Source organism: Ipomoea nil, unplaced genomic scaffold (genome assembly GCF_001879475.1).
Source record: "Ipomoea nil cultivar Tokyo-kokei standard unplaced genomic scaffold, Asagao_1.1 scaffold1768, whole genome shotgun sequence".
Taxonomy (NCBI): Eukaryota; Viridiplantae; Streptophyta; class Magnoliopsida; order Solanales; family Convolvulaceae; genus Ipomoea; species Ipomoea nil.
The window spans coordinates 490,863-516,415 of record NW_017618196.1 but is presented as its reverse complement, the minus strand read 5'-3'; the positions used below and the strand labels follow the sequence as shown (position 1 = coordinate 516,415).

General features: G+C 39.4%; 3 protein-coding genes across 3 annotated transcripts in view; 1 reads left to right on the top strand and 2 right to left on the bottom strand.

Annotated features, from left to right (window-relative positions):
• Positions 1–25,553, bottom strand: part of LOC109192092 (putative late blight resistance protein homolog R1A-10) — a 185,287-nt gene that overhangs the window by 36,636 nt on the left and 123,098 nt on the right. The window lies entirely within an intron of this gene.
• On the top strand, positions 78–743 carry LOC109192078. The gene has a single exon (XM_019342676.1). It carries the CDS (start codon positions 78–80, stop codon positions 741–743), a length of 666 nt encoding a protein of 221 aa, XP_019198221.1.
• On the bottom strand, positions 18,990–23,899 carry LOC109192087 (putative late blight resistance protein homolog R1A-4). Its single transcript, XM_019342698.1, has 4 exons — positions 21,242–23,899; positions 21,023–21,119; positions 19,687–19,746; positions 18,990–19,009 (listed from the first exon to the last, which is right to left on the bottom strand). Exons 1-2 carry the CDS (start codon positions 23,864–23,866, stop codon positions 21,045–21,047), a joined length of 2,700 nt encoding a protein of 899 aa, XP_019198243.1. The 5' UTR covers positions 23,867–23,899; the 3' UTR covers positions 18,990–19,009; positions 19,687–19,746; positions 21,023–21,044.

The following is a 25,553-nucleotide window of genomic DNA, read 5'->3' as shown; positions in this document are numbered from 1 at the left end:
TCTTCACATGGTATCAAAAGCCATATTCCCCTAAGGAGTTTTTTTTTTTCCTCTCCTCTTTTGCCAGTCTTATATACATGGCTACCACCACCATTGACATTGTTCACCTCAATGCTCTGTCTAATTTTCCTATCAAACTCACCCCCCTCAACTTTTCTGTCTGGAGACGCCAAGTTCAGTCTACCTTGGTTGGCTTTAATCTCCTGGGATACATCGATGGTTCTATCAAAGAACCAGCAAAATTCAATGATACTGCACAAACAACTCCGAATCCAGCACATTTGACTTGGTATCGCCAAGATCAGATAATTACCAGTGCTTTACTTGGGAGCTGTTCAGACACCATACAACCTCTTATAGCTTCCGCACCCACTGCGTGTGATGCCTGGCAACGGCTCGTTGCTAACTATGCTAGCGCCTCCCGAGGACGGATCATTTCCCTCAAGGCCAAGCTTACTAGAAATCCGAAGGGTAATCGGTCAGTCACCGCTTTTTTGAATGACATGCGCTCAATAGCTGACGACCTCGCCCTGGCTCAATGCCCTATTTTTTATGAAGACATGGTTGTGTACATTTTAACACAACTAGGGGACCAGTACAGCTCCATCGTGTCTTCCGTTCGTGTCCGTGACAAACCCATTTCTTTGGGAGAATTAGCCGATGCACTCACAGATCATGAGCTTCAGTTGGCTGAAGTTGATGATGCTCGCCAATCTCTTTTGGCTACTGCCAATGCCTCCTAGCGTGGTCCTTCGGCTTCTCGCAATAGTCAGCACTCCACTGTCGATCGAAGGTCCCGCAACAACGCCAACAACACGTATGGCAATAATAGACCGAATTGGTCGCACAACAGCAACACTCGACCTGGTGTTGTGTGTCAATTCTGTCACCTTGTTGGCCATGAAACTCGTGTTTGCCGTAAGTTAGCCCGGTTCTTAAAGACCCATAATTTGTTTCCCGTGCAGGCTTCTACATTTCCTCAGTCTCAGTCACCTGCAACTAATTCTACTGTGGGAGCGACTACGCCGTGGATGTTTGACAGCGGGGCGTCTCACCATGCCACACCGGATATGTCTCCTCTGCACACTTTCACCGAGTATAATGGACCTGATGGGATACGACTGGGCGACGGTAATTCTTTAAACATCTCTCACATTGGTCAGTTATCTATTCTCACTCCTTCTTCCGTGCTCACTCTCCAAAATGTCCTACGTGTTCCACAGTTGCATAATAATTTAATATCCATATCGCAATTGTGCAAAACTAATCAAGTGTCGGTGGAATTCTTTGATTCCCACTTTCTTGTGAAGGATCTTCGAACGGGGATGTCGTTACTACGGGGGGCGAACATTAATGGTGTCTATTATGCACCTCTCCTGCGTCAACCTACATCCAATTCCATGCAGCTGTCTCGCGTTTCCCAGTGGCACCATTGTCTAGGCCATCCGTCTAATAAGGTGTTGCATCGTGTGTTGCAACATTGCAACGTTCCCATATCTATGTCAGCACTAAACAAGTTTTCCTGCCAATCATGCAATGTATACAAAAGTCATAAATTACCTTTTTTCCAAAGCACACTTGTTAGCACTAGGCCTCTACAACTGCTCTACACTGATGTATGGGGTCCGACGGAAAAATCTATTGATGACTTTGCTTATTATGTTATATTTGTAGATCACTTCTCTAGGTATGTCTGGTTATATCCTATAAAACGAAAGTCTGATGTTTCTTTGATTCTTCCCCAGTTTAAAAGGTTAGTGGAGAAGTTTTTTGGTCTGTCAATTTATTCTGACAATGGGGGGAAGTTTATTAAATTAATTTTGATGTTCAATGCTCATGGCATTTCGCATTTTTTGACTCCTCCACATACACCTGAGCATAATGGCATGGCTGAACGGAGACACAGGCATGTCGTTGAGAATGGAATGTCACTCCTTCACGCTGCTTCGTTGCCTTCTTCATTCTGGTCTCACGCGTTTCAGGCTATCGTCTATCTCATCAATCGACTTCCAACTCCGGTATTAGGTAATCAATCTTCTTATCAAGTTTTGTTCAAACAAAAACCCAACTATGATAAGTTACAACCTTTTGGTTGCCTATGCTTTCCCTGGTTGCGTCCCTATAACACCAAGAAACTACAACCGAGGTCACGTCCATGTATTTTCCTTGGCTATTCAACCACCCAATCCGGTTATAAATGTCTAGATTACAGTTCGAATCACATTTATGTATCTAGACATGTTAGATTTGTGCCTTATGTGTTTCCTTATAACGATTTGCAAAAGTCATCTAATAGCTTACCTTCTGATTCTCATGATTCTGAATCACGACGTATCTTGTGCAAGTCGTCTACTTTGTCTACACAGGTACAGCCCGTGGGTGTTCCAACTCCAGTTCCAACACCAGTTCCAACACCAGTTCCAACACCCGTTCCAACTCCAGTTCCGACTCCAGTTCCAACTCCCGTTCCAACACTAGTTCCAACTCCAGTTCCGACTCCAGTTCCAACACCCGTTCCAACGCCAGTTCCAACACCGTCTCCCACTATCTCAGAGAATGACCAAACCAGCCGTCGTTCGTCACCCACTGTTACTACAACTGATCAACCACCCAGTCAGCCTGAACAGTCGTCGTCCGATGCCTCTCAGTCACAGGATGGGTTGCGTCGCTCCACTAGACCACGTCGTCCTAACCCCAGGTATTTTGACTATGTTATCAACCACACCACAGCGCATCCCTTACCTCCTACTTTATAACCATCTACCGTCGCTCAGGCCTTGAAGGATGCTCGGTGGAGGAAAGCTATGGACGAAGAGTTTGATGCACTCCAACGTAACAAAACGTGGTGCCTGGTTCCTCGCGGTGTTGGGGTTCCCATTGGTTGTAAATGGGTTTACAGTGTAAAGCGTAAACCGGATGGCTCAGTTGATCGGTACAAGGCACGCCTTGTGGCCAAAGGCTTCTTACAGACTGCTGGCCGGGATTACTTTGAGACCTATAGCCCGGTTATGAAACCGGTCACCATCAGGTTGGTTCTGACTATTGCGTTGAGTAACAACTGGGGTTTGCGCCAATTGGACATCAACAACGCGTTTTTGCACGGGACTTTACATGAGGAAGTCTACATGGACCAACCGCCCGGTTACGTTGATCCGCTGTATCCATCCCATATCTGCAAATTAACGAAGGCTCTGTATGGCCTTAAACAGGCCCCGCGAGCCTGGTACCAGGAACTCTCTTTGTTCCTGCAGCGGTCTGGGTTTATTAAGTCACAAGCTGATGCTTCGCTTTTTATTTATTCCGCCAAAGGTGTAATTGTCTACTTTTTAGTATATGTCGATGACATTTTGTTGACAGGTAATAACTCTACCTGGCTTGATCATTTTGTGGGGTCCCTGTCAGCACAATTTGCCCTTAAAGATCTTAGTACTTTACATCATTTCCTGAGCGTGGAGGTCATTCCTACTGGTGGTGGAATTTTTCTGTCTCAAAGTCAGTATATTACTGGCATACTGATGCAGTTCAAGATGGATGGTGCAAAGGATGTTTCAACACCGCTGGCTGCTTTAGAGCAGTTGGTACCGCTGCGACCGTCCGATGTTGCGACTGATGCCACTCAGTTTCGTCGCTTGCTTGGTCTTATGCAGTACTTGGTGATTACACGTCCGGATGTGGCGTTTGCTGTCAACAGACTTTCGCAGTTCATGCATGCACCCTCGGAGTTACACTGGCAAGCCGCCAAACGCCTCTTGCGGTATCTAAAAGGAACCACTTGTCATGGTTTGTTGCTACGTGCAGGTCAGCCCCTTTCGTTGCGGGTATACACTGATTCAGATTGGGGTGGACCGTCCACTGAGGGTCGTTCCACTACCGCATATCTGGTGTACCTAGGCGATAATCTAATCTCTTGGAAGTCTACGCGTCAGAAGTCTGTCTCGCGATCGTCCACGGAGGCGGAGTATCGGGCCCTGGCGAATGCAGCAGCTGAGGTCCTTTGGGTAAAAAATCTATTGCAAGAGTTGAAATTGGGGCTGGTTGAGCCTCCGGTCCTGTTTTGTGACAACTTGAGCGCCACGTACGTTTTCAAGAATCCCGTGTTTCATTCCCGCATGAAGCATCTCGCCTTGGATTACTACTTTGTCCGGGATTTGGTTGCCAATGGTACGCTAGTTGTGCGGCACGTTTCGTCTTCAGCTCAACTAGCCGATCTTCTTACTAAGTCACTGGGTCGTCGCCTCTTTCTTCAGCTTCGGTCCAAGATTGGGGTCTCCGACGGATCCTCCATCTTGCGGGGGCGTATTAAGCCAATATGTGGCTAGTATATCTTTAGTTGTTTATTATATTTGTGCTCCTATAGACTAGTTGTATTTGATTGTAACTTCCTGCTATCTTCACTCCTCCATGTACTATATATAGGTTGTGCTTTACATTAATAAACATACAGTTAATCTCTTCACAAACATAAGGCTGACCACTAACATGATTATGTATTTCATAATGTATGGGCGTGGTGACCAGTATAGCAGGCAAAGGATTGGAGGATTGAACTGTTGTGACATTGTTTCAGCTCCACAATGATCTTTCTCAGCAAAAGGAATGTATTTCATAGAAAGTCACATCTCGTGATATAAAAGTGGAGTTATCATCTAAGTTATATAACAGGTAACCTTTAACATTAGCTGGTATTCCAACGAAAAGGCATCCTCTACTGCGTGGTGCCATTTTGTTCCTTGACTGAGATAGGGTGGAAGCATAGCAAAGACACCTAAAAACCTTGAGAGCATTAAGATTGGGATCCCTTCCATATAATCTGCAATAATAGGGGTTAAACCATTCAAGCATAGGTGATGGAAAACGATTGATTATAAAGACAACATGCAAAACACATTTCCCCCAAAATTCAAATGGAAGGTGAGCTTGAAATTGAAGAGCCCTAGCAACATTAAGAACGTGTTGATGCTTGCACTCCACCACCGCATTCTGTTGCGGTGTATCTACACACGATTTTTGATAGACTATCCTTTTTTCAGCAAAGAACTCTGCCATGCTAAACTCTTGCCCATTGTCACTTCGTATTGTCTTGATGAGTATACCAAACTGTGTGAAAACATAATTGTGGAATCTCCTTATAGCCTCACCCTTCGTGTAACACCCCCGATTTTCATGCCATATTAAACTTAAATATGCAAGATTATCTAACCACAAACATAAGCAAAACACAGCGGAAGTCTATATATATAAAGCCAGAAAAAGGGAGTGCTATGCCACGCTCACACCATTGTGAACGCACAGGCAAAACCATCAAGAATAATCTAACGTATTGTTCAACATAAGGGGCACACAGGCCCAAAACACAACTAAAAACTGTCTGAGAAATTAAACTAGCCATCTCTAACGCGCTCGCCGACTACTCAGGACCTGAAAAGCACATAAATAAATGGGACGACGCTCGGTCAGCGAATAATGCTGGTAACCCATCAATACGCATTAAGTATCATACATAGATAGTATATGTTAAGTGTTGAACTATGAAACTGTGTATATATCTCACTGTGAAAACTGTACAAGATAGAACCTATTTATACATAGGCTAAATACTACTAGGCCACATAATTCAAAACAGAAATGTAAGACTAAGAGCAACTCTCTCTAACAACCCTTATTCCTCTAACACTCCCCCTCAAGCTGGAGCATAGATGTCAATCATGCCCAGCTTGTTACAGATATACTCAATCCTGGCTCTACTAAGGCCTTTCGTAAGAACATCCGCCAGCTGCTCACCAGTTCGAACATGAACAGTAGAAAGTAGCCCTCATTGAACCTTGTCCCGTACAAAGTGACAATCTACCTCAATATGTTTAGTGCGCTCATGAAACACAGGATTACTCGAAATGTGTATAGCGGCTTTGTTGTCACACCATAAAGGAACTGGCTTACTCACCTCTACACCAATCTCCCCAAGAATATTACACAACCACGTCACCTCACATGCCACATCAGCCATTGCTCTATACTCAGACTCTGCACTAGAGCGAGCCACAACACCCTGCTTCTTACTTTTCCACGACACTAGGTTGCCACCAAGGAACACGCAATACCCTGTTGTCGACCTCCTGTCACTCGGTGACCCAGCTCAATCAGCGTCAGAGAAGGCCTCAACACACATATGCCCATGATTGGCATACAAAATTCCTTTCCCAGGAGCACTCTTTAAATACTTCACAACTCGAACTGCAGCTTCCCAATGAATTTTTCCTGGATTCGCCATGAACTGACTCACCACACTCACTGGAAAGGCAATATCCGGACGAGTTATAGTAAGGTAATTTAATTTCCCCACTAGTCTCCTATACCGCTCTGGATCTTCAAGAGGCTCCCCCTCACCGGCTACAAGCTTAACACTCTGGTCCATAGGAGTCTCGCAAGGCTTCGACCCTAAGAGCCCAGATTCTTCAAGTAGATCCAACACATATTTCCGTTGTGAAAGAAATATACCTTTCTTAGAACGAACAACCTCTATCCCAAGGAAGTACTTCAATACTCCCAGATCTTTTGTATGGAATTTCTTTTTAAGAAAAGACTTGAGCGCATCAATCCCCGTTGCATCACCACCTGTGATCACTATATCATCCACATAGACAATTAACAAAACGCTGCCACGGTTAGAATGCTTATAAAAAACAGTGTGATCATAAGCACTACGTTGCATGCCAAATTCAATAACAACAGTACTGAACCTCCCAAACCACGATCTGGGAGACTGTTTTAACCCGTACAAGGACTTCTTCAACTTACAAACCTTCTCGTTCTCCCCCTGAGCAACAAACCCAGGCGGTTGCTCCATATACACTTCCTCTGCCAAATCACCATGTAGAAATGCATTCTTGACATCTAACTGATACAGCGGCCAACCATTAACAGCAGCTAGAGAAATAAAGACCCGCACAGACGTTAACTTCGCAACCGGAGAGAAAGTCTCCGTGTAATCAACTCCATAAGTCTGTGCATACCCTTTAGCCACCAACCGCGCTTTAAGCCGAGCAACCGACCCATCCGGGTTCGTCTTGACAACGTAAACCCACTTGCATCCAATTGGAGACTTCCCAGCGGGGAGATGGACAAGATCCCAAGTCTGATTCTCTTCAAGGGCTGCCATTTCCTCTTCCATAGCAGATTTCCACCCATCATGAGACATAGCCTGACACAACATTTTAGGGACAGACACAGAATCCAGTTTGGATATAAAGGTACGGGAAGACTCTGATAAATGGCCATAGAAAACATAGGAAGAAAGTGGATGACAACAACTACGTTTACCTTTTCGCACGGCAATTGGAAGATCAGTTGACGGAGGTTCTGGTAGGGGAGGAGCATCCACCTGTGCAACCGTTGGCGCAACTACATCCCGGGGCCGCCTTGAATACACTCGCACGGAAGCAGACTCCACTGTGGGTACAGGAATAGTGATAGTATAAGTAAGAAAATCCTCCTCTATCACCGGCGACCTACCCCCGAGAATGCTATCGGAGAACACAATCTCCTAAAAAAAAGTGACATCAGCCGAAACCAGATACCTCCCCAAATCCGGGGAGTAACACCTATACCCTTTTTGAGTTCGAGAATACCCCAGGAAGATGCACTTAAGGGATTTAGGATCAAGCTTCCCTTTTAGTGGACGGACATCCTGTACAAAACACGTACAGCCAAAAATCTTGGGAGTCAAGGAAAACAAAGGTTTGGAGGGATATATAACTGAGTACGGGTTTTGACCACGGAGTACCGACGAAGGCATCCTATTGATAAAGAAACAAGCAGTGTGAACAGCATCCGCCCAAAACACTTTAGGCACTTTCATTTGGAATAAAAGGGCACGGGCGATTTCTAACAAATGACGGTTCTTTCTTTCTGCAACACCATTCTGTTGGGGGGTGTAAACACAAGAAGTTTGATGTATGATGCCATTTTGACTCATAAAACTCGAAAAGGATGTAAGAAGATATTCTTGAGCATTATCACTTCTCAAACATTGTATAGTCTTATTAAACTGAGTTTTTACTTCAGAACAAAAACTTTGGAAAATATCAAACAACTCACCCCTAGACTTCATGAGATACAACCAAGTACACCTAGAGAAGTCATCAACAAAGGTTACAAAATATCGAAAGCCACTTTTGGACGTAACCCGACACGGTCCCCAAACATCAGAATGAACTAATTCAAACAAAGAATCTACTCTATTATTCACCCGAGAAACATAAGGAATACGATGGTGTTTTGCAAACTCACATGACTCACATTGCAAAACCTTCAAAGGCTCTAAACCAGGACACATCTTCTTTAACGCTGGTAAAGATGGGTGACCAAACCGACAATGCAATTGAAAGGGGGAAACACTGCTCACCAAACCAGTAGACACGTCCCCGAGCGACGTAAAGTGCTCTAAGACATACAGACCGCCAACCTCCTTCCCCTTACCAATAATCCTCCTCGTCAAAAGATCCTGGAATAAACAATAGCCAGGAAAAAACATAACAGAACAATTTAGGTCACGAACTATTTGACTGACAGAGAGTAAATTGAACGGAAACTTTGGCAAGTATAAGACAGAATTAAGGGGTAACGAAGGAGTTGCAGTAGCACTACCTTTACCCAAAACAGTGGCTATAGATCCATCTGCTAGGGTAACGGTATGACCAGAATTAACGGGCACATACGTAGAAAAGATATTATAATTACCTGTCATATGCTCAGAAGCCCCTGAGTCAATGACCCACTGTCGAGACGCAGAAGAAACACAAGCAACTGAATTACCTGTTTGGACAAACGTTGCGGAGGAAGGCACTTGACTAGGTGGAAACTGCGTGGAAGAAGAAAGTTTCATCTGGTTGAATCTAGCAAACCCCTCATCTGTCATCACTACTGTGTGACCTTCTGACGTGGAAGCCGTATTAGCAGCCACTTGTTGTCTCGGCAGCTTAGGACACTGATTTCGAAAGTGTCCAGGATCCCCACAATTAAAACAAACTCGTGGACCTCCACGTCCTCCACGACCTCTCCAAGGACCCCCGCGTCCTCTGGAGCGGTTATTACCCCCTCCTCGAGAACCATAACTTTCACCGGTATTCCCCCCTTGGGTTACCATGGCACTCGGATCCATATTACCGTGTGACACAAAGGAATTTCTTTCCTGGAGCTCGTTTGAATCATTATTTCCCGATGCATTTTGTAGCATGGAGAATACTTGATCCAAAGATTCCAAGTCCTTATTTCCTAGCAATTGAGACCTAAGGACATCATATTCTTTATCCAGGCCAGCAATCCAACTAAAAACAAGTAATTTGTCACGTTGTTTTTTCATTTCATCCACATCATTTGTTATTGGCATCGCAGCACACAAAGCAACACATACACTCTTAAAGTCATAGTAGTAATCTCTAAGCTCACGCCCCTTCTGACTAGATCGATATGCTTCCTGAGACAACTGGTATAACTTTCTCAAATTACTAGTTCCACTAAACCATTTGTTCACTAAATCCCATACTTCTTTAACAGTCTGACAATGTTGCATAGATAAAATAATTCTCCTATCAATGCAATTAATTACACGTGACATTAATGCTTTATCAGTATTTTTCCAGTCCCCAGCTGTAGCATCTGTAGGACACTCTTTTTCCAGATGATCACCCTTTCCCATACCATCTAAATTTACTTTAACCAAAAACCTCCACTCAGGAAAATTAGACCCATCTGGGGCCAAAACTATGTCGATTAATTTAGATGGCGTGGAAATCACTGTGATATTCCTTTCTTGTGCCATTTTTAATCTTCACCCAGCAAATTCAGAACAAAAAAACTAGCACAACTCTCTTCACACAGTACAGAAAAATACACTGGCGTACCTCTTTTAATAGACGAGCCAACCAGATCGGAACTTTCTCCAACACATCTCACCTCCCTGGAACCAGCACGGCGAGGCGAGACTGACGCACCAAGAATCGGCCGGAGACGTCGCTGGAAACCGCCTCACGCACCGGCGTGTGGAGTCGGAGCAGTCCTGCGGCGGCGGCGCGTGACACCTCCGACGGCGGCCGGACTTCTTGCAGTGGCGTCGCCCGTCGTTCCCAGACCTAGCCCAGACACTCACTCTCACTTCCCACGCTCTGATACCATGTTAAGTGTTGAACTATGAAACTGTGTATATATCTCACTGTGAAAACTGTACAAGATAGAACCTATTTATACATAGGCTAAATACTACTAGGCCACATAATTCAAAACAGAAATGTAAGACTAAGAGCAACTCTCTCTAACAACCCTTATTCCTCTAACAGTATATACAAAATCATTTTCGAAACGGAATACTGTATATATCAGTTCAAAGCCAAAGATAGTAGTCAACCACAAAGACTCTATATCACTCACAACAAGGACAAGGGGAAACACATCCCAGAACACATCAAGGCGTGACAACGACGACACAAGTAAGGCTCAAGGTGTATTCTACCATCACTCAGTAGAATATCACCCGACATGCTCAACAAATGAGGATAAAGAAACACACATTGGCAACACATGCATTCGTGACATCACACATCACGAATAGAGAAACACACATCGGCAACACATGCCTTCGTGACATCACACATCACGAATTCAATAATCCTTCCTTATGCCCGGTTCCAACCTTATGGCTACCCCCAACCTTATAAGTTATAACTAGTTCCAATCTTTACCTCCAGGACCCCTGTACTCCAAAGTCCAACCTTATGCCTCCGAGGACCGTCGTCCCCACTCTGACAATCTCCAACATAACCACCAATTTCATAGTACACGAGGGTACCGTTCACACACACGACCGAAGCCACCCAAGAACACGTGAACCTTACACACAGGTCACAAACTCCATAATCACATCATGGCCACCACGAGGACCACTGTCGTACCTTGGTGACTAATGTCCCACACCATTAATCGTGCAATCCAGGTACAGCCACACACACCACACCATCATAGGAATCAATCAATGGATCACAACAAAGATATGAAACCATACTCAACAAGGAAAGGATCACAATCCGATAACAACGATGATCAACACAAGTTATCATCCACAATAGGAAAGAACAAACCACACACGCTAGCATTTCAACACCGAACTAGCATGCTTATCAAACGGGTAAACACAACATAGTTCCGAAGAACACACAAAACTCATCATGGTTCAACGAATCACAAGGTTGAACACTTAGCACGATTCAAGACACCAAATCATACATGGATTCCTACCACATAGTTCTAGACATACGAAACATCAAGAAGACACTCAAAAGCCCAACAAAAGAACATCGGGAAGTCAAAACATCAATTACCGAGTCAAAAGAATCACGGGGAACAAATCCCCACACCAAACCACCATTGTACCCCGCGGGTGGAGCCACGGGTGGACCCCCACCCGTGGTTCCGCCCGCGGGAACCAAGTTCCACGAGCCATGTACCCCGCGGGTGGGGCGGCGGGTGGACCCCTACCCGCCGTTCCTCCCGCGGGTACACTACCCTGTACCAAAATATCCCTTCGGGGATTTTCAACACCAAGCTCAAATTCAAGTCCAAAACACCCAAAATCTCACAAAATACAATAATACGACTTGAATCAATGGAATAGCCAAGTAATGGCATACAAGAACCCTAATAACAAGCTCTAGATATGCATTTTCACAAGACAATGCATCAACACTCACATTTCATAGCAAAAATCACATGTAGAAATCAAGAAATCATCATATAGGTAAAAAAAAATAGATTTTGTAAAGCATGGGTTACCTCTTGTAGCTTAAACCTTCACTTTTTACACTTTAACAAGCTTCTAACAAGGCTCTCCTTCAACACCAACTTCAAGAACACACCACAAGACCATAAAGATTTCATCTTTAGAAAAATACACCTTAGAAAACACTAAAAACACTAAAGGACCAAAGATCTTACGCTCCTAGATGCTCAAAAGTAGGAAAGGTGGAATCTTGGAGACCAACTTGGAAGATCTTGGAATACCCAAACTTGGCTTGAAGAAGAAGCTAGCTAAATTCTAGAGAGAAGGATGAGCTTTTGTTTTGAGAGTGTTAGGGAAAGAATGAAAGATAGCTCTAGGTTAGCTTGGGATACAATCATGAGGTGAAATGTCTTCATTACCCTTACTAAGATGAAAAAGTGTAAGGGGACAAGGGAACTATTCACAAAGCTTAGAGTACAACTCATTGACTTAGATTGACTAGTCAATTACTAGTCCTCGACTATTGAATTTTCAGAAATTTAAAGAATAAATTACCAATTAGATTAGGATTAATTACTTAATTAATCCCTAAATAGAATTTAGATTTACAGGGTGTCACACTTCGTCCTCATTAGATTAACCCATGTAAACCTTGAATAGTCATCTACCAAAATCAAAAAATAATGTTCTCCTCCCAATGAGCGTATTGGGAAGGGTCCCCAGATATATGTGTGCACTAATTTGAAACAAGCACTGGAACATGCAACGCTTAAAGGGAAAAGAGTACTCTTATACTTAGTTAGATGACAAGTATCACATACTATGTTTCTGATGGGAACATTGAAATATCATTCAAAAGATGGAGTTTATTCATTGGAAAATGGCCCAAGCATTGATGCCAAATTTTGGCACTTGTACATTGCATTGCAAAATGTTTATGACACAAATCAAATTGCTTCGGTGGGTTCGTAGTTCGTTAGCATATATAACCCTTTCTCGTCTTTAGCAAAACCAATTGTCATCTCATGCACTTCCTGAATCAAGCAGCAAATGCGGCGATAGCAATTGCGTCGAGGTAATATGGTACCACAACTCCTCCGACACTGCCGGAAGTTCTGGGCGGAGAGCTGCTGCTCCAGGAAGTCGTAGGGGATGGCAGTTTGGGAAGTGAAATTACAAATCTATTCTCAATTTTAACCCTTAAAAATGATAGTTTGACTTTAGACCAATTCGGGTAAAAAAATACATAGTTGAGGATTAAATTGAGGAATTTTGGTAGTCGAGAACCAAATTTGTGAAATCCTCATAGTCGAGGGACCAAATTGGTAATTAACTCTTCTCAATATAATTTGAACTCCCATGCACCCAGTTGCTGGAGTGAAATTTTAAAGTGATTCTTAGCATATTAATGTTTTTAGAGAAAGTATATAAATTAGCAAAATACCAAGACTATGTGGTCTAATGGTATCCGGGTTGGACTTCCATTTGGAAGGTTGTGAGTTTGAGCCTTAGTGGAGGCGTTATTGGTTCTTTGTGTTTCAATAGGTTGAGAAAGTATATGAACAGATACTACATTGTAATAGAGCCACTAACATTCAAAAAAAATATAAATTAGCAAAATTATTCAACTTATTGATAATATAGATGTCTTTATAACTACCTTAAAGGCTAAAACACAAACAATTTTCTATTCCTTCGACATTAATAATAATAACATTAAAATATGAGTTTGGCAGAGTATTTGGATCAATTCTTCTCATCACTATTTGACTTGAATTAAAGAAGGAAGAAATTGAAGGATGAACAAACCATCTAATCCTCCTATACACACACTCAAATTAAAAGTCAACCAACAAAATAAGTTTAATTTATAGACTTTCAAGCATAGAGTTGCACTTATAATTTAATTGGTTTATGTTTGTTGTGTGACATATTTTCATTATCACATGCTAGAAAGTTAGTGTGCATATATTTTTTTGATTATGGTGCGTTTTGTTCAAGTTATGGGCGCGATAACCCATCATATGGCATATGATCGCTTTTGGTGACAGATTGCATTGGAAATGATATTGCCATGTTTAATGTAGTCTTCTTGTTTGACATATATTGCTAGTTCGTATATACCAGCAATTAATAATCACAAACAAAAGTAAATTCATATCATATCACATATAGACACTTTATGAAATATGAATCTACATACTCACTTGGCCAAATGACCAACTAACATAATTTCTTCGAGCATCAACATGAGAAAACTCAAGCAAAATGGCCCAGATGTTTAATACAATTATATTCTTACTATTTATCTCTTGAGAAGTTGACATTCGCAGTGGCTCACTAAGAAACAAGAATCTTATTCTACATAATTCTCCTTTAGCTACTTCCCACACTTTTTCCATGGAAAGTACTCTCCAAGTTGCTGGCAAACCTTTTCAAATTCTCCTCAATACTTACCCTGTTTACACTGAAAAGAATGCAGCAAACAAATCAAATTGCAGAGTTGTTAGCAACTATAGAGGTGTAAGTTTTGCGAGATAATTTCATACTGTGATTCTAAAGAAATACATGCAGCTTCTCCATCTTTTATTTCATACTGTCAGTTGCTCGCAAATTGAATGATTCATTCATTCATTTATTCTATGTGATTTTTTCCTAACAGAAATATTAATCATTTTCAATTTCGCTTCAACTAATTTCATAGAAATTGTGCCAGTTTTTTCCTGTACTCTGCACCACTCTAACTGCATTGTAGTAAATCATTTACCACTGCATACCATTTAAGTGGCCTGGTTAATTAGTTATTACCTCAATTTTTACTCCATAAAAGTAGAGTTGTTAGCAATGAAAGAGGTGTGAGTTTAGGGAGATTATTTCATATTGTAACTGGCTACATATCACCTACCTAAAGACAAACTTCAAGATTTTGAACCCTTTCTTTAAAACCAAGATAACAGTAAAATCTTTGCTTTGGAGCCATGCAGGATGCATAAGATTTATTTATAGTCAATTCTAATAAGACAAGTTTTCAAAATTATACTTAATTAGCCTTGCAAATCGGTAACAATCTGGTACAAACAGAATAAAATATGAAAATAACCAAGCAATTCTTCTTACCTCTTCATCTCCAATAACTTGAGAGCACTAGCAGCTTCCCAGTTTTAGAAACTTCACCAATCTGCAAAAGCATATCAAAACAAAGAATGAATATAACCGCAGCAAAACAGACATGTAAAGTCATTTCATCATCTCGGTCGATCATATAGGCACCAGATGACTCAACCTGCATGCATGCCATAACCACCAACATGATTTCTTTGAAAAACATCGACATTAGTTAACTACTCGAGCATACTGGAAAGGGTTTCACCAATGACAGTACATCACGTACAAATAACTGATAACTGTTTGGTATAATTTCTTTTTCCAAAAAGCTAATTGAAAAAGTTGCTTTGAGTAACTTTTTGAATTTTAGTATTTTGGTGTACAAACAATTAATTAACCAAACACTTATATTGATTTTTAAATCAAATCAAACAATTAATAGTGATCAAATAAGTCAAAATTGACCTATAGGCTAACTATTTTACCAAACAGGGCCTATAAATAAAGCATCCCCCACCCCCACCGCATTTTATAATAAAGTGAATGTTTTCTTTTGTCTCTTCTCATGTTTCCATTTTCAACATTCTGAACTTTGTTATTATGACCTTGAACCTTCTTTTCTCACTCCTTTTGCAAAGAGGCACGGTTGACCGAGTGCCGACTCCTTTTACAAGACTCCACTCAACCCATATGATTACAACCTTATCCCTTCTTTTCCCACTCCTTTTACAAGGAGGCACAATTGACTGAGTGTCAACTCCTTTTACAGGACTCTGGCCCACCATCTGACTCCAACCTTATGCTTTCTTTTCCCACTCATTTTACAATGAGGCACGGTTGACCGAGTACTGACTCCTTTTACAGGACTCCGGCCCAACTCCCGCCTTATGTCGCCTCTTCAACGGATTTGAACTAATCCATCATTATCTTTGCCCACTCCTTTTACAAGACTCTGCCCAACCCAACCGACTCCCACCTTATGTCGCATCTTCAAAGGATTTGAACTTCTCCATCATTATCTTTGCCCACTCGTTTTTCAAGGAGGCACGGTTGATCGAGTGTCGACTCCTTTTACATGACTCCGGCCAACCCACCCGACTCTCTCCTTATGTCGCCCTTACGGAAAACCCTAAAAAATTCTAACTGTTTTCACTTCCTGCCGGTTCAGATTTCGAAGCGTCTTTAGCTTCCCGCGTACGCTTCACGTCCTTTCAATCAACCGCCACCTCTCCTGCCCATCGTTTGATCTCTTCCACGTGTCCTCATCTACTTGCCCTTGCTTCTCTATAAAAACCCCACTTTCATCCTCATTTTACACTTTCTCCTCTTCTAAACTCCGGAGCTCATTCACCATTCAAATTTTACTTAATTTATAGAGTTAATTCCATTTTTGGTCCTAGATTTATAGGTGGCAGTCCATTTTTAGTCTCTTTTTTTTTTTTTTTTATCAAAACATCCTTTTTTAGTCCTAGTATTATTGTGACATGACCAATTTTGGTCCTCTATCAAAAAAATCGTTGAAATTTCCTTAAATACAAGGACATTTCACTCTTCAATTATGAATATTTTCAAAACAAAAAAACATAAAAAATATAACGGGCCAACACACTTTGTATTAAAAAGATCAAAATATCTTTCTATTTAATGAAATTTCAATGATTTTGTTGATAGAGGACCAAAATTGGTCATGTTACAAAAATACTATGACCAAAAATGAATGTTCCGATAAAAAGGGACTAAAAGTGGACTACCACCTATAAATATTGGGCCAAAAATGAAATCAACTCTAATTTATAATACTCTATGATGTGATTGGTTGATATTGGTTAATATAATACTCTACTTTATTAACTTTTAAATCGATTGTAATTTATTCAATGAGATTAAAAATGAACTAAAACTTATTCAAATATGTAGTCTTTTTTTAAGAGATAAAAATTATATTCTTCTTTTATTTTTTTGAGTGACAAGTAAAATGACTAGTTACTATTTAAAGGTGTACACCTCTCCGTCACTAGCTGGGATTCTTCTCTTATTTCCTATATAAAAGGAAGATAAAGTCAAGGTACAAGAAATGGAGTATTTTAATTTGTTGAAGGAATTCTAGAAGGAAATAAAATTCTTAATAAGGATTCTACTACAATGATAAATGGTCTTCTAGAAACTTATTATATTGATCTAATAGTGAATAATTTATATATGTAAATATCATTCCTCCAAAAAAAAAAAAAAAAAAAAAAAAAAAAAAAAAAAAAACAGTAAATATCATCTTAGAGATAGCAGTAGGTCCTTTGCATCTTAAATTTGTATAGTAAAACTATCTCAATTTATTGATTGTATTTAAATTAATCACGTATTCTTTAATTAATATATATATATATATATATATATATATATATATATATATATATATATATATATATATATAGCTCAATTTGAAAATTTGTCTTCTTAGCATTTTTTATACAAGATTAGGTATTCCACCTTACGCCTAGTTAATGCTAAGCTCCAGAGTCTGCTCAAGAGTTGTCGAAGGAGGTAAATCGTAAGTCACAGTCAGTCCACAGGTTCCCACTCTTACATGTACAGTTTGCACACCTCCTCTAGTCGGTCAAGATCTTTTCGAACTCCATGATTCTCAGTATCGAACCCCCACACTATCACTAGAGCGAAACTTAAACGATTCTTAGCATATTAATGTTTCTAGAGAAAGTATATAAATTAGCAAAATTATTCAACATATCAATTTGATAATATAGATGTCTTTATAACTACCTTAAAGGCTAAAACACAAACAATATTCTCTTCCTTTGACATTAATAATAACATTAAAATATGAGTTTGACAGAGTGTTTGGATCAATAATTCTTCACTTCACTATTTGACTTGAATTAAAGAAGGAAGAAATTGAAGGATGAACAAACCATCTAATCCTCCTATACACACACTCAAAAGTCAACCAACAAAATAAGTAATTTATAGACTTTCAAGCTTCTAGTTGCACTTATAATTCAATTAGTTTATGTTTGTTGTGTGATTTGAAGACTTTCAAGCTTCTAGTTGCACTTATAATTTAATTGGTTTATGCTTGTTGTGTGACATATTTTCTTTACCACATGCTAAAAAGTTAGTGCACATATATTTTCTAGATTGTGGTGCATTTTGTTCAAGTTATCTGTGCCATAACGGATAACACATCATATGACATATGATCACTTTTGATGACAGATTGTATTGAAAACAATATTGCCATGTTTTATGTAGTCTTCTTGTTAGGTAATTTGTGACATATATTGCTAGTTTGTATATACCAGCAATTCATAATCACAAACAAAAATTCAAGGCATGATACATAATTAGAAGGTTGAATAGTATAAAAATAATGCATATTGTATACGTACATGTATAAATATTCTGCATATACATAATTAGCATATGTGCCAACAATCTATAAAAGCATATTAAAACTCAGAATATATATAGGCAGGGACAAGGTGTTTAATTTCATCGAACATCAACATAAAAAAACTCAAGCAAAATGGCCAGGGTGTTTAATTTCATATGATGTTTATTACTTTCTCCTCGAGAAATTGACATTCGCAGTGGCTCACTCTAGACGGCTAACACTGGCCTGAAACAAGAGCACTAATGATAGGTATCCAACCCCAAGCAAATAGTCATCCAAAAGATTATTTCAATAGGTAGCAACACCATTTCATTTTATTTCATTTGGGATGCAAATGTAAATGTAGATACAAAGATACATGCAGCCTCATACGCATATACCATCCAAGTCGTCGTCTATACACTCTTCTATATGTGATTCATCATATTCAGGCTCCTTGATTTTGATCCGTGGAAAAAAAAAGTACAAAATGGAGAAAGCAAAATGAGATCAGATCAGAAAAAGAACTAGTAATAGTAATAATTGAGAATGGATCATATGCTGTAGCTTCTAACCTCAAAAATGCCGTTTTCCATTTCAACTTGCCAGTCAAATATGCTTTTCAAATTCTCCTCAAAAAAAGAACATAATTCTCCTTTATCTACTCCCCACACTTTCCCATGGAAAGTACTCTCCGAGTTGCTGGCAAATTAAACCTTTTCAAATTCTCCTCAATACTTACCCTGTTTACACTGAAAAGAATGCAGCAAACAAATCAAATTGCAGAGTTGTTAGCAACTATAGAGGTGTAAGTTTTGCGAGATAATTTCATACTCTGATTCTAAAGAAATACATGCAGCTTCTCCTCTCTTTTTTTTTTCTTTCTTTTTTTTTTTTTCATACTGTCAGTTGTTGGCAAATTGAATGATTCATTCATTCATTTATTCTATGTGATCTTTTCCTAACAGAAATATTAATCATTTTCAATTCCACTTCAACTAATTTCATAGAATTGTGCCAGTTTTTTCCTGTACTCTAACTGCATTGTAGTAAACCATTTAAATGGCCTGGTTAATTAGTTATTCCCTCAATTTTTACTCCATAAAAGTAGAGTTATTTGCAATGAAAGAGGTGTGAGTTTAGGGAGATTATTTCATATTGTAATTGTAAAAGGAGTGGTCAGTTAAAGTAAAATGGCTACATATCACCTACCTAAATACTAACTTCAAGATTTTGAACCCTTTCTTTAAAACCAAGATAACTGTAAAATCTTTGCTTTAATTTGGAGCCATGCAGGATGCATAAGATTTATTTATAGTCAATTCTAATAAGACAAGTTTTCAAAATTATACTTAATTAGCCTTGCAAATCGGTAACAATCTGGTACAGACAGAACAAAATATGAAAATAACCAAGCAATTCTTCTTACCTCTTCATCTCTAATAACTTGAGAGCACTAGCAGCTTCCCAGTTTACAAACTTCACCAATCTGCAAAAGCATATCAAAACAAAGAATGAATATAATGGCAGCAAAACAGAGAAGAAAAGTCATTTCATCATCTTTGAAAAACATCATTATTTAACTTGAGCATACTGGCAAGGGTTTCACCAATGACAGTACATCACGTACAAATGACCAATGCGCATCTATTGATCTCCTTTTCAATGTTGGGTGAGGATAAACTGACCATTATATTGTCCATTTGGCAGAGCTCTTGAGCCCATGTTTCAATACCATCTATTAGCATATTTTGGATACTCTGCAATAGCATCTTACTTTCACAAGGAACCCCCACAACTCTCAATCATGTGAGATTGAGGAAGGGCAAATGATCGATTGTCAAAGAATATCAAATGCATTTTTTGAATAAGAAATCAGAAAACCAGTAGTTAACCAAACTGTAATCTTGGCCAAGTCATCACTACATCTATATCTATAACTTTGCAGATATGATATTAAGCTAAGGTATCACATAAAACTCCTTACTTTTTCAAATTGATATCTTTGATTTCTTAAACAACACTTACATATATTACAACTCCCCCTATTTTATTTCCATAGTTAACTTGAGCATACTGGCAAAACATCAAACATTAGTAGCACATGAAACTCCTCTTTGAAAATCCACATCTTTTATTTCTAAAATATCAGAAATTTGCATACCCTCTACTCAAATTTTATTTTACTTCTTGATTTTATTTTGTTCTACCAAAAAGTCGAATGTTTGGTTTTATTGAACATCAATTTTTTAACACGTGTTGTGCATGAGCCCTTCCTGTATGTAACAGATCCACATTCATCTCAAGTCTTAACAAAAGAAAGAAATTTCAGTATATTTTTTCTCCAAGTTCCTGGAAAACCTTTTCAATTTTGCTTCGACAAATTTCATAGATTGCTACCAATCTTTTCCTTTACTCCTCACTACTATGTTTTACAAGGGAGGAAAAAAAGCAAGAAAGATATCATCATCATCACAAAATTAAACCTTTAACTGCATTGTAGTAAACCATTTATCACTACCATTTAAGTGGTTAGTTAACCCTCAAATTTTTTGCATTATAAAAATGGAGTTGTTAGCAATCAAAGAGGTGTGAGTTTTGGGAGATAATTTCATATTGTAATTGTAAAACAAGCGCTCAGTTAAAATAAAATGGTTACATATCACCTAAAGACTGACTTCAAGATTTTGAGCCCTTTCTTTAAAACCAAGATCACTATCAAATCTTTGCCTTTTTTGAAAAGGAAGACAGAAAACTAGTCATACCATTTTTCTAATAACAGTTAGCTCACTGTGATCTCGGCCAAGTCATCTCTACTTGTGGATATTGTGATTCCTCATATTCAGATCCATCGATTTTGATCTATGGAAAAATATTGGAAATGAAATGATATCAGAAAAAGAAAATAGTAACAGCTTTTGTAAAGAATGTAAAAGAAAAGAAAATAAAAAAAATTATGAATAAAGCATGATATAGCTTCTAACCTTAAAATTTCTTCTTCGTATTCGATACCGTCCTTCTAGAATCTGCTTGGCAGCAGCGACTACAGAAGGGCTGCACTGTTTCAACTCAATTGACCGCAGAAAGGAACTATATGCAAAACACTGAGGGATCTTTTCCAGGCAATAACAGAATCTTAGACCTAAGTGCTGGAGATATGGGAAGGAATATGTATTAGCCTTCAACTGCTCCAGGTTTTTAGCTTCAAGAAGCAAGAATCTTAACCGACGGAATCCTCCTTCTGATACTTCCCATACTTTTCCATGGAAAGAATTTTCTAGCTTGAGCACATAAAGCTGGGGCAACATGCCAATTACTGTTAAATGCCCCTCAGAGAGATTAAGCCCACTCAACCTCAACTCCTTCAGTTGGAAAGGAAACATAGACTGATTTTGAAGGGTTACAGTGCAGTCAATAGAAACTGAAATCGTTAACTTCTCAAGCCCTTCCAAATAGTCAAGATTATCCAAAATGATGGGATTACTGCTAGATCCGCAAGTGCAGTTGAGCTCTAATTCATCTTTAAGGAAAATTTTCAGTGCTTTTAATTTCGGAAGCTTGTTATACATTTCCTTTTGGCAATAGGTTGGACTCACCCAAGATAATGTTTGAAAATTCTTCTTATCAACGCTGGGAGGATCTACTGTATAGGAATTTCCAAGTTCAAGATGCCTCAACTGTGGTGACTCCCAAATTTTGGATGGCAAACGGACAGTAGCTTGTGGTTCATTACCAGAAACAACAAGAGTCTGCAAATTACTGTTAATTGACACTATATAATCCAAACCTTCAAACCATTGTGCTACAGATATGTATCTCAAAAAAATGAAATCCCCAAAATGCATTTGCATTCTTCGGAAGAATGGAGGTGGAACAGAAGCCAAAACTCTTAACAGCTTGAGAGGTACAGAAATTTCAGGATTTTCATTAAAGAAGAAAATGGAGCGAGAGTTAATTGTATCAAACAACACATAATAGTCAAAACTATGTGTGTATAAACTCAACCAACGGCATGAATTTGCAAATGCATTTAATGAAACTCCTGGAAATTGCATAATATTTACTGCACATAAAATACCTCCTTTTTGAGCTTCTCCTACACAGAAAGTATGCAAGCTACCATGCATCTTACAAGTCTTAATTTTGCCATTTGAGCTCCATCTGCTAATGAAGACAAGATTTCTATCAACAAGCACTTTTAAATACTCATAAGCTACATTTTCCAACTCTTTATGCTCCAACAACTCCACAAATCCCTCAGCAACCCACAATCTAATAAGCGTTTTAACTGAGATTTCACTGCGCTTTGGGAAGACTCCAAAATATAGAAAGCAAACATTCACATATTTTGACAATTGATTGTATATGCGAGCAAGTACACTACGATCTAGAACTCCCAGCAACTCTACTTCCTTTTCAATCTTCTTCCATTCTTGTTGTATGTTGTTGCATTTTGACAAACGCTTTGCAACTTCAACAATTAATTGTGGTAATCCTTCACATTTCTCCAAAACCTCACTCCTAATTTTTTCAAATTTAGGTGCCATAGATTCTTTGGGAGAAAGGATATTGCAGAATAGATCCCAACTTTCCTTTGGATCCAGAAAAACCATGTTATGCTTAAAAAACTTTATACCAGCATAGCTTTTCTCATTGAAGTGCGTCGTCGTTATTAATATGCGATTTCTGTCACCACGAGGAAAACATCTTTCGATATGTTGCCAAGCTGAATTGTCCCATAAGTTATCCAAAACAATTAGATACCTCCCACTACCTAATCGTTGATATATTTTCAATTGCAGTGGACTTAATGATGGAATATAAGTTGCAACTGGCTCTACTCCGGAAATTGACGACAAAAGATCGCGTAGTGTTTGATTCACATGCTGGTATTCTTGAGGTAAAGTAATCCAAGTTCGTACCTGGAAATGCGATGCAACTGAGGGATGATTGTAGATACTTCTGGCTAAACAAGTCTTTCCTATACCCATCATCCCAACAATTGCAATTACTCCTCGTCTGTAACCTTTTTCGAAGAGGAATCTGTTTATCGATGTACGATCACGGTGACGCCCGACCATTATTCTGCCCTCAAAGCACTGTGACTGTGAGGATCCACTCAACATAACATTCTCAGGCCCGACCATCTTGACCTCATCATCTTCTTCATTCAGCATCTCCAGCAACTCTGCTGCATTTTGTGCTGCTTCTCGCAAGGTTTGATGGAGCTCCTCAGAAGCATTTTGTGGATGCCCTCCATCTTTGGCCACAAGATAGTTGCTGATTTGTATTTCAATGTGGTCTTCAGCTTTGAGCGCAAAGTCTCTAATTTTGATTTCCAAATCATTGATTTTAGCACCACCACCACGCCGCTTGAATTTCCGTAGAAAGGTCTGCAAAGAACAAAGCTTTTCATGGAGCGTTTCTACTTGACCATAAAGAGACACGCTTGGCTTGTGCTTCAGCAGACAACACATCAACCCACGCAGACAACCCATCAACCCACTTTCATCTTCATCAAGAGATACCCTTGACCTTGGCCTTGGAGTGGACTGCAAAAACTCAAGCTCAAGTGTTGACATGAGAGAAGTTAAAGCAACAATGGCCATCTCTCTAGGTTAACTCACTCAAGCTCAACTATTTTTTCTGTGTTTGTTTGTTTGAGAAGAGAATGCCAGTTCCAGAGGGGTATTCATTCATTGTAGTAAATTTTTTATTGAAAAGAATGATTTTTTTTTTAATTGTATGTTTATTGTAATTTTTTTTCTTATAAATTATTCAGTGTATCTACATTAATTTTTAATTATTTTGAAAGTAATAATTTTCCCTTTTTCTGTTAAGTGTATATTTTTTCTTTAAAAATAAAGGTAAAACATGAATTTCATTTATTTTTTCCTAACAAATAATTGTTTATAGGTGAGCAAATATCTTTTTGTAAATATTATAATTATATTTTCAAACTAATGCTACTAACATTAATACCAATTAGCCAAATCGTTCGCCCTCAGCTGTTGACTTGTCATACCAATCGCGATTCATGCGAATACCAACTAGCCAACTACATGCACCACACACCATTTAGTGTTCCCCAGTGCAGGCTCACGAATTACATCATCCCAAGTCGTTCACCCCCGGTCCTTCGACCTGCCAATCTGCCATATAGGCTGAGACTCATTCTAAGTCCTCACCCCACCCAACACCAGTGCTGTCCATCACTATAGCACCCCTCACATCCTCATCTAGAATCTGGAAACACCCAACAAGTCCAAACAATGTTCGAACTTGCCACTAGTAACTGCTAGAACATCACCTTCTCTATAATCTGAGTTATTAGCATGTGCCACGTTCGCAACCTTTTGTTTCTTCAACTTTGGATAGTCTTTTTTCATGTGTCTTATCTCCTTACACTTGTAGGGACTGGATTTTCTTGCTATTTTCGGACTTAGACCTATAGTCTCTCTTCACAAAATTATCCTTTCATTGCTTCCTTCCATGATCCTGATCCCCCTTAACATACAAACTGTCACAAAAAGAGCACTCTCCTACATTCTTCCTGTGATTATTATAAGCCAGCAGGGCTGCAGAGATCTCATTGAATTTAGTCGTGTTTTTTTCGTATGTAAGAGTAGTCATCAGATGTTCAAAGGAAAGAAGAAATGAACATAGCAAGATCATCGCCTTGTCTTCATCTTCAATCTTGACATGGCTAGATATGATATTATCTAGTTGAAGACATTAATATGATGCACCAAGTCTAAACCCCTGCACCCTACCATGGCTAGATATGATATTATCTAGTTGTATACAGTGTTCGTTATATGCCCTTAATTGTACAATAATCATAAGAATCATCAAAATGCGATGCAACTGATCAATCTTCATACAACCTTCTTGCTAGAGTAGTCTTTCTAATACCCACAATTCCAACAGCTGAGATTATCTTTGGTATTCCAAAAAACAAAGAAAAGAGATGGCTCTTTATCACTCTACAATTATGGTGACGACCAACCACTCTGCCAATATTTTCTAGAGGAAAGAAGGGACGCTGCCTATGTCCAGATGACTGAATATCGGCAGGCAGTCAAACGATATCAAGACATGCGAGCCAGAGTTAAGTACTTCCAAGTGGGCGACCTAGTCTTGAGGGATCAAGAAATCAGTCGACCCACAGAGGGAGGCAAGATGGCAGTCAAGTGGGAAGGGCCCTATAAGATCTCGAAAGTCGTGTACCTAGGGACTTATCGATTCGAGACCAAGGAAGGTAGGCTAGTGGACGGGATTTGGAATGCCCACCAC

Excerpts from the sequence above, each read along its gene's own strand:
- LOC109192078 (XM_019342676.1), top strand. The coding sequence starts at position 78 with ATGGCTACCACCACCATTGACATTGTTCACCTCAATGCTCTGTCTAAT.
- LOC109192087 (XM_019342698.1), bottom strand. The coding sequence starts at position 23,866 with ATGGCCATTGTTGCTTTAACTTCTCTCATGTCAACACTTGAGCTTGAG. Across the intron at positions 21,120-21,241 it reads TACGAAGAAGAAATTTTAAG|ATCAAAATCGATGGATCTGA; the intron begins GTTAGAAGCTAT and ends ATTTTTCCATAG.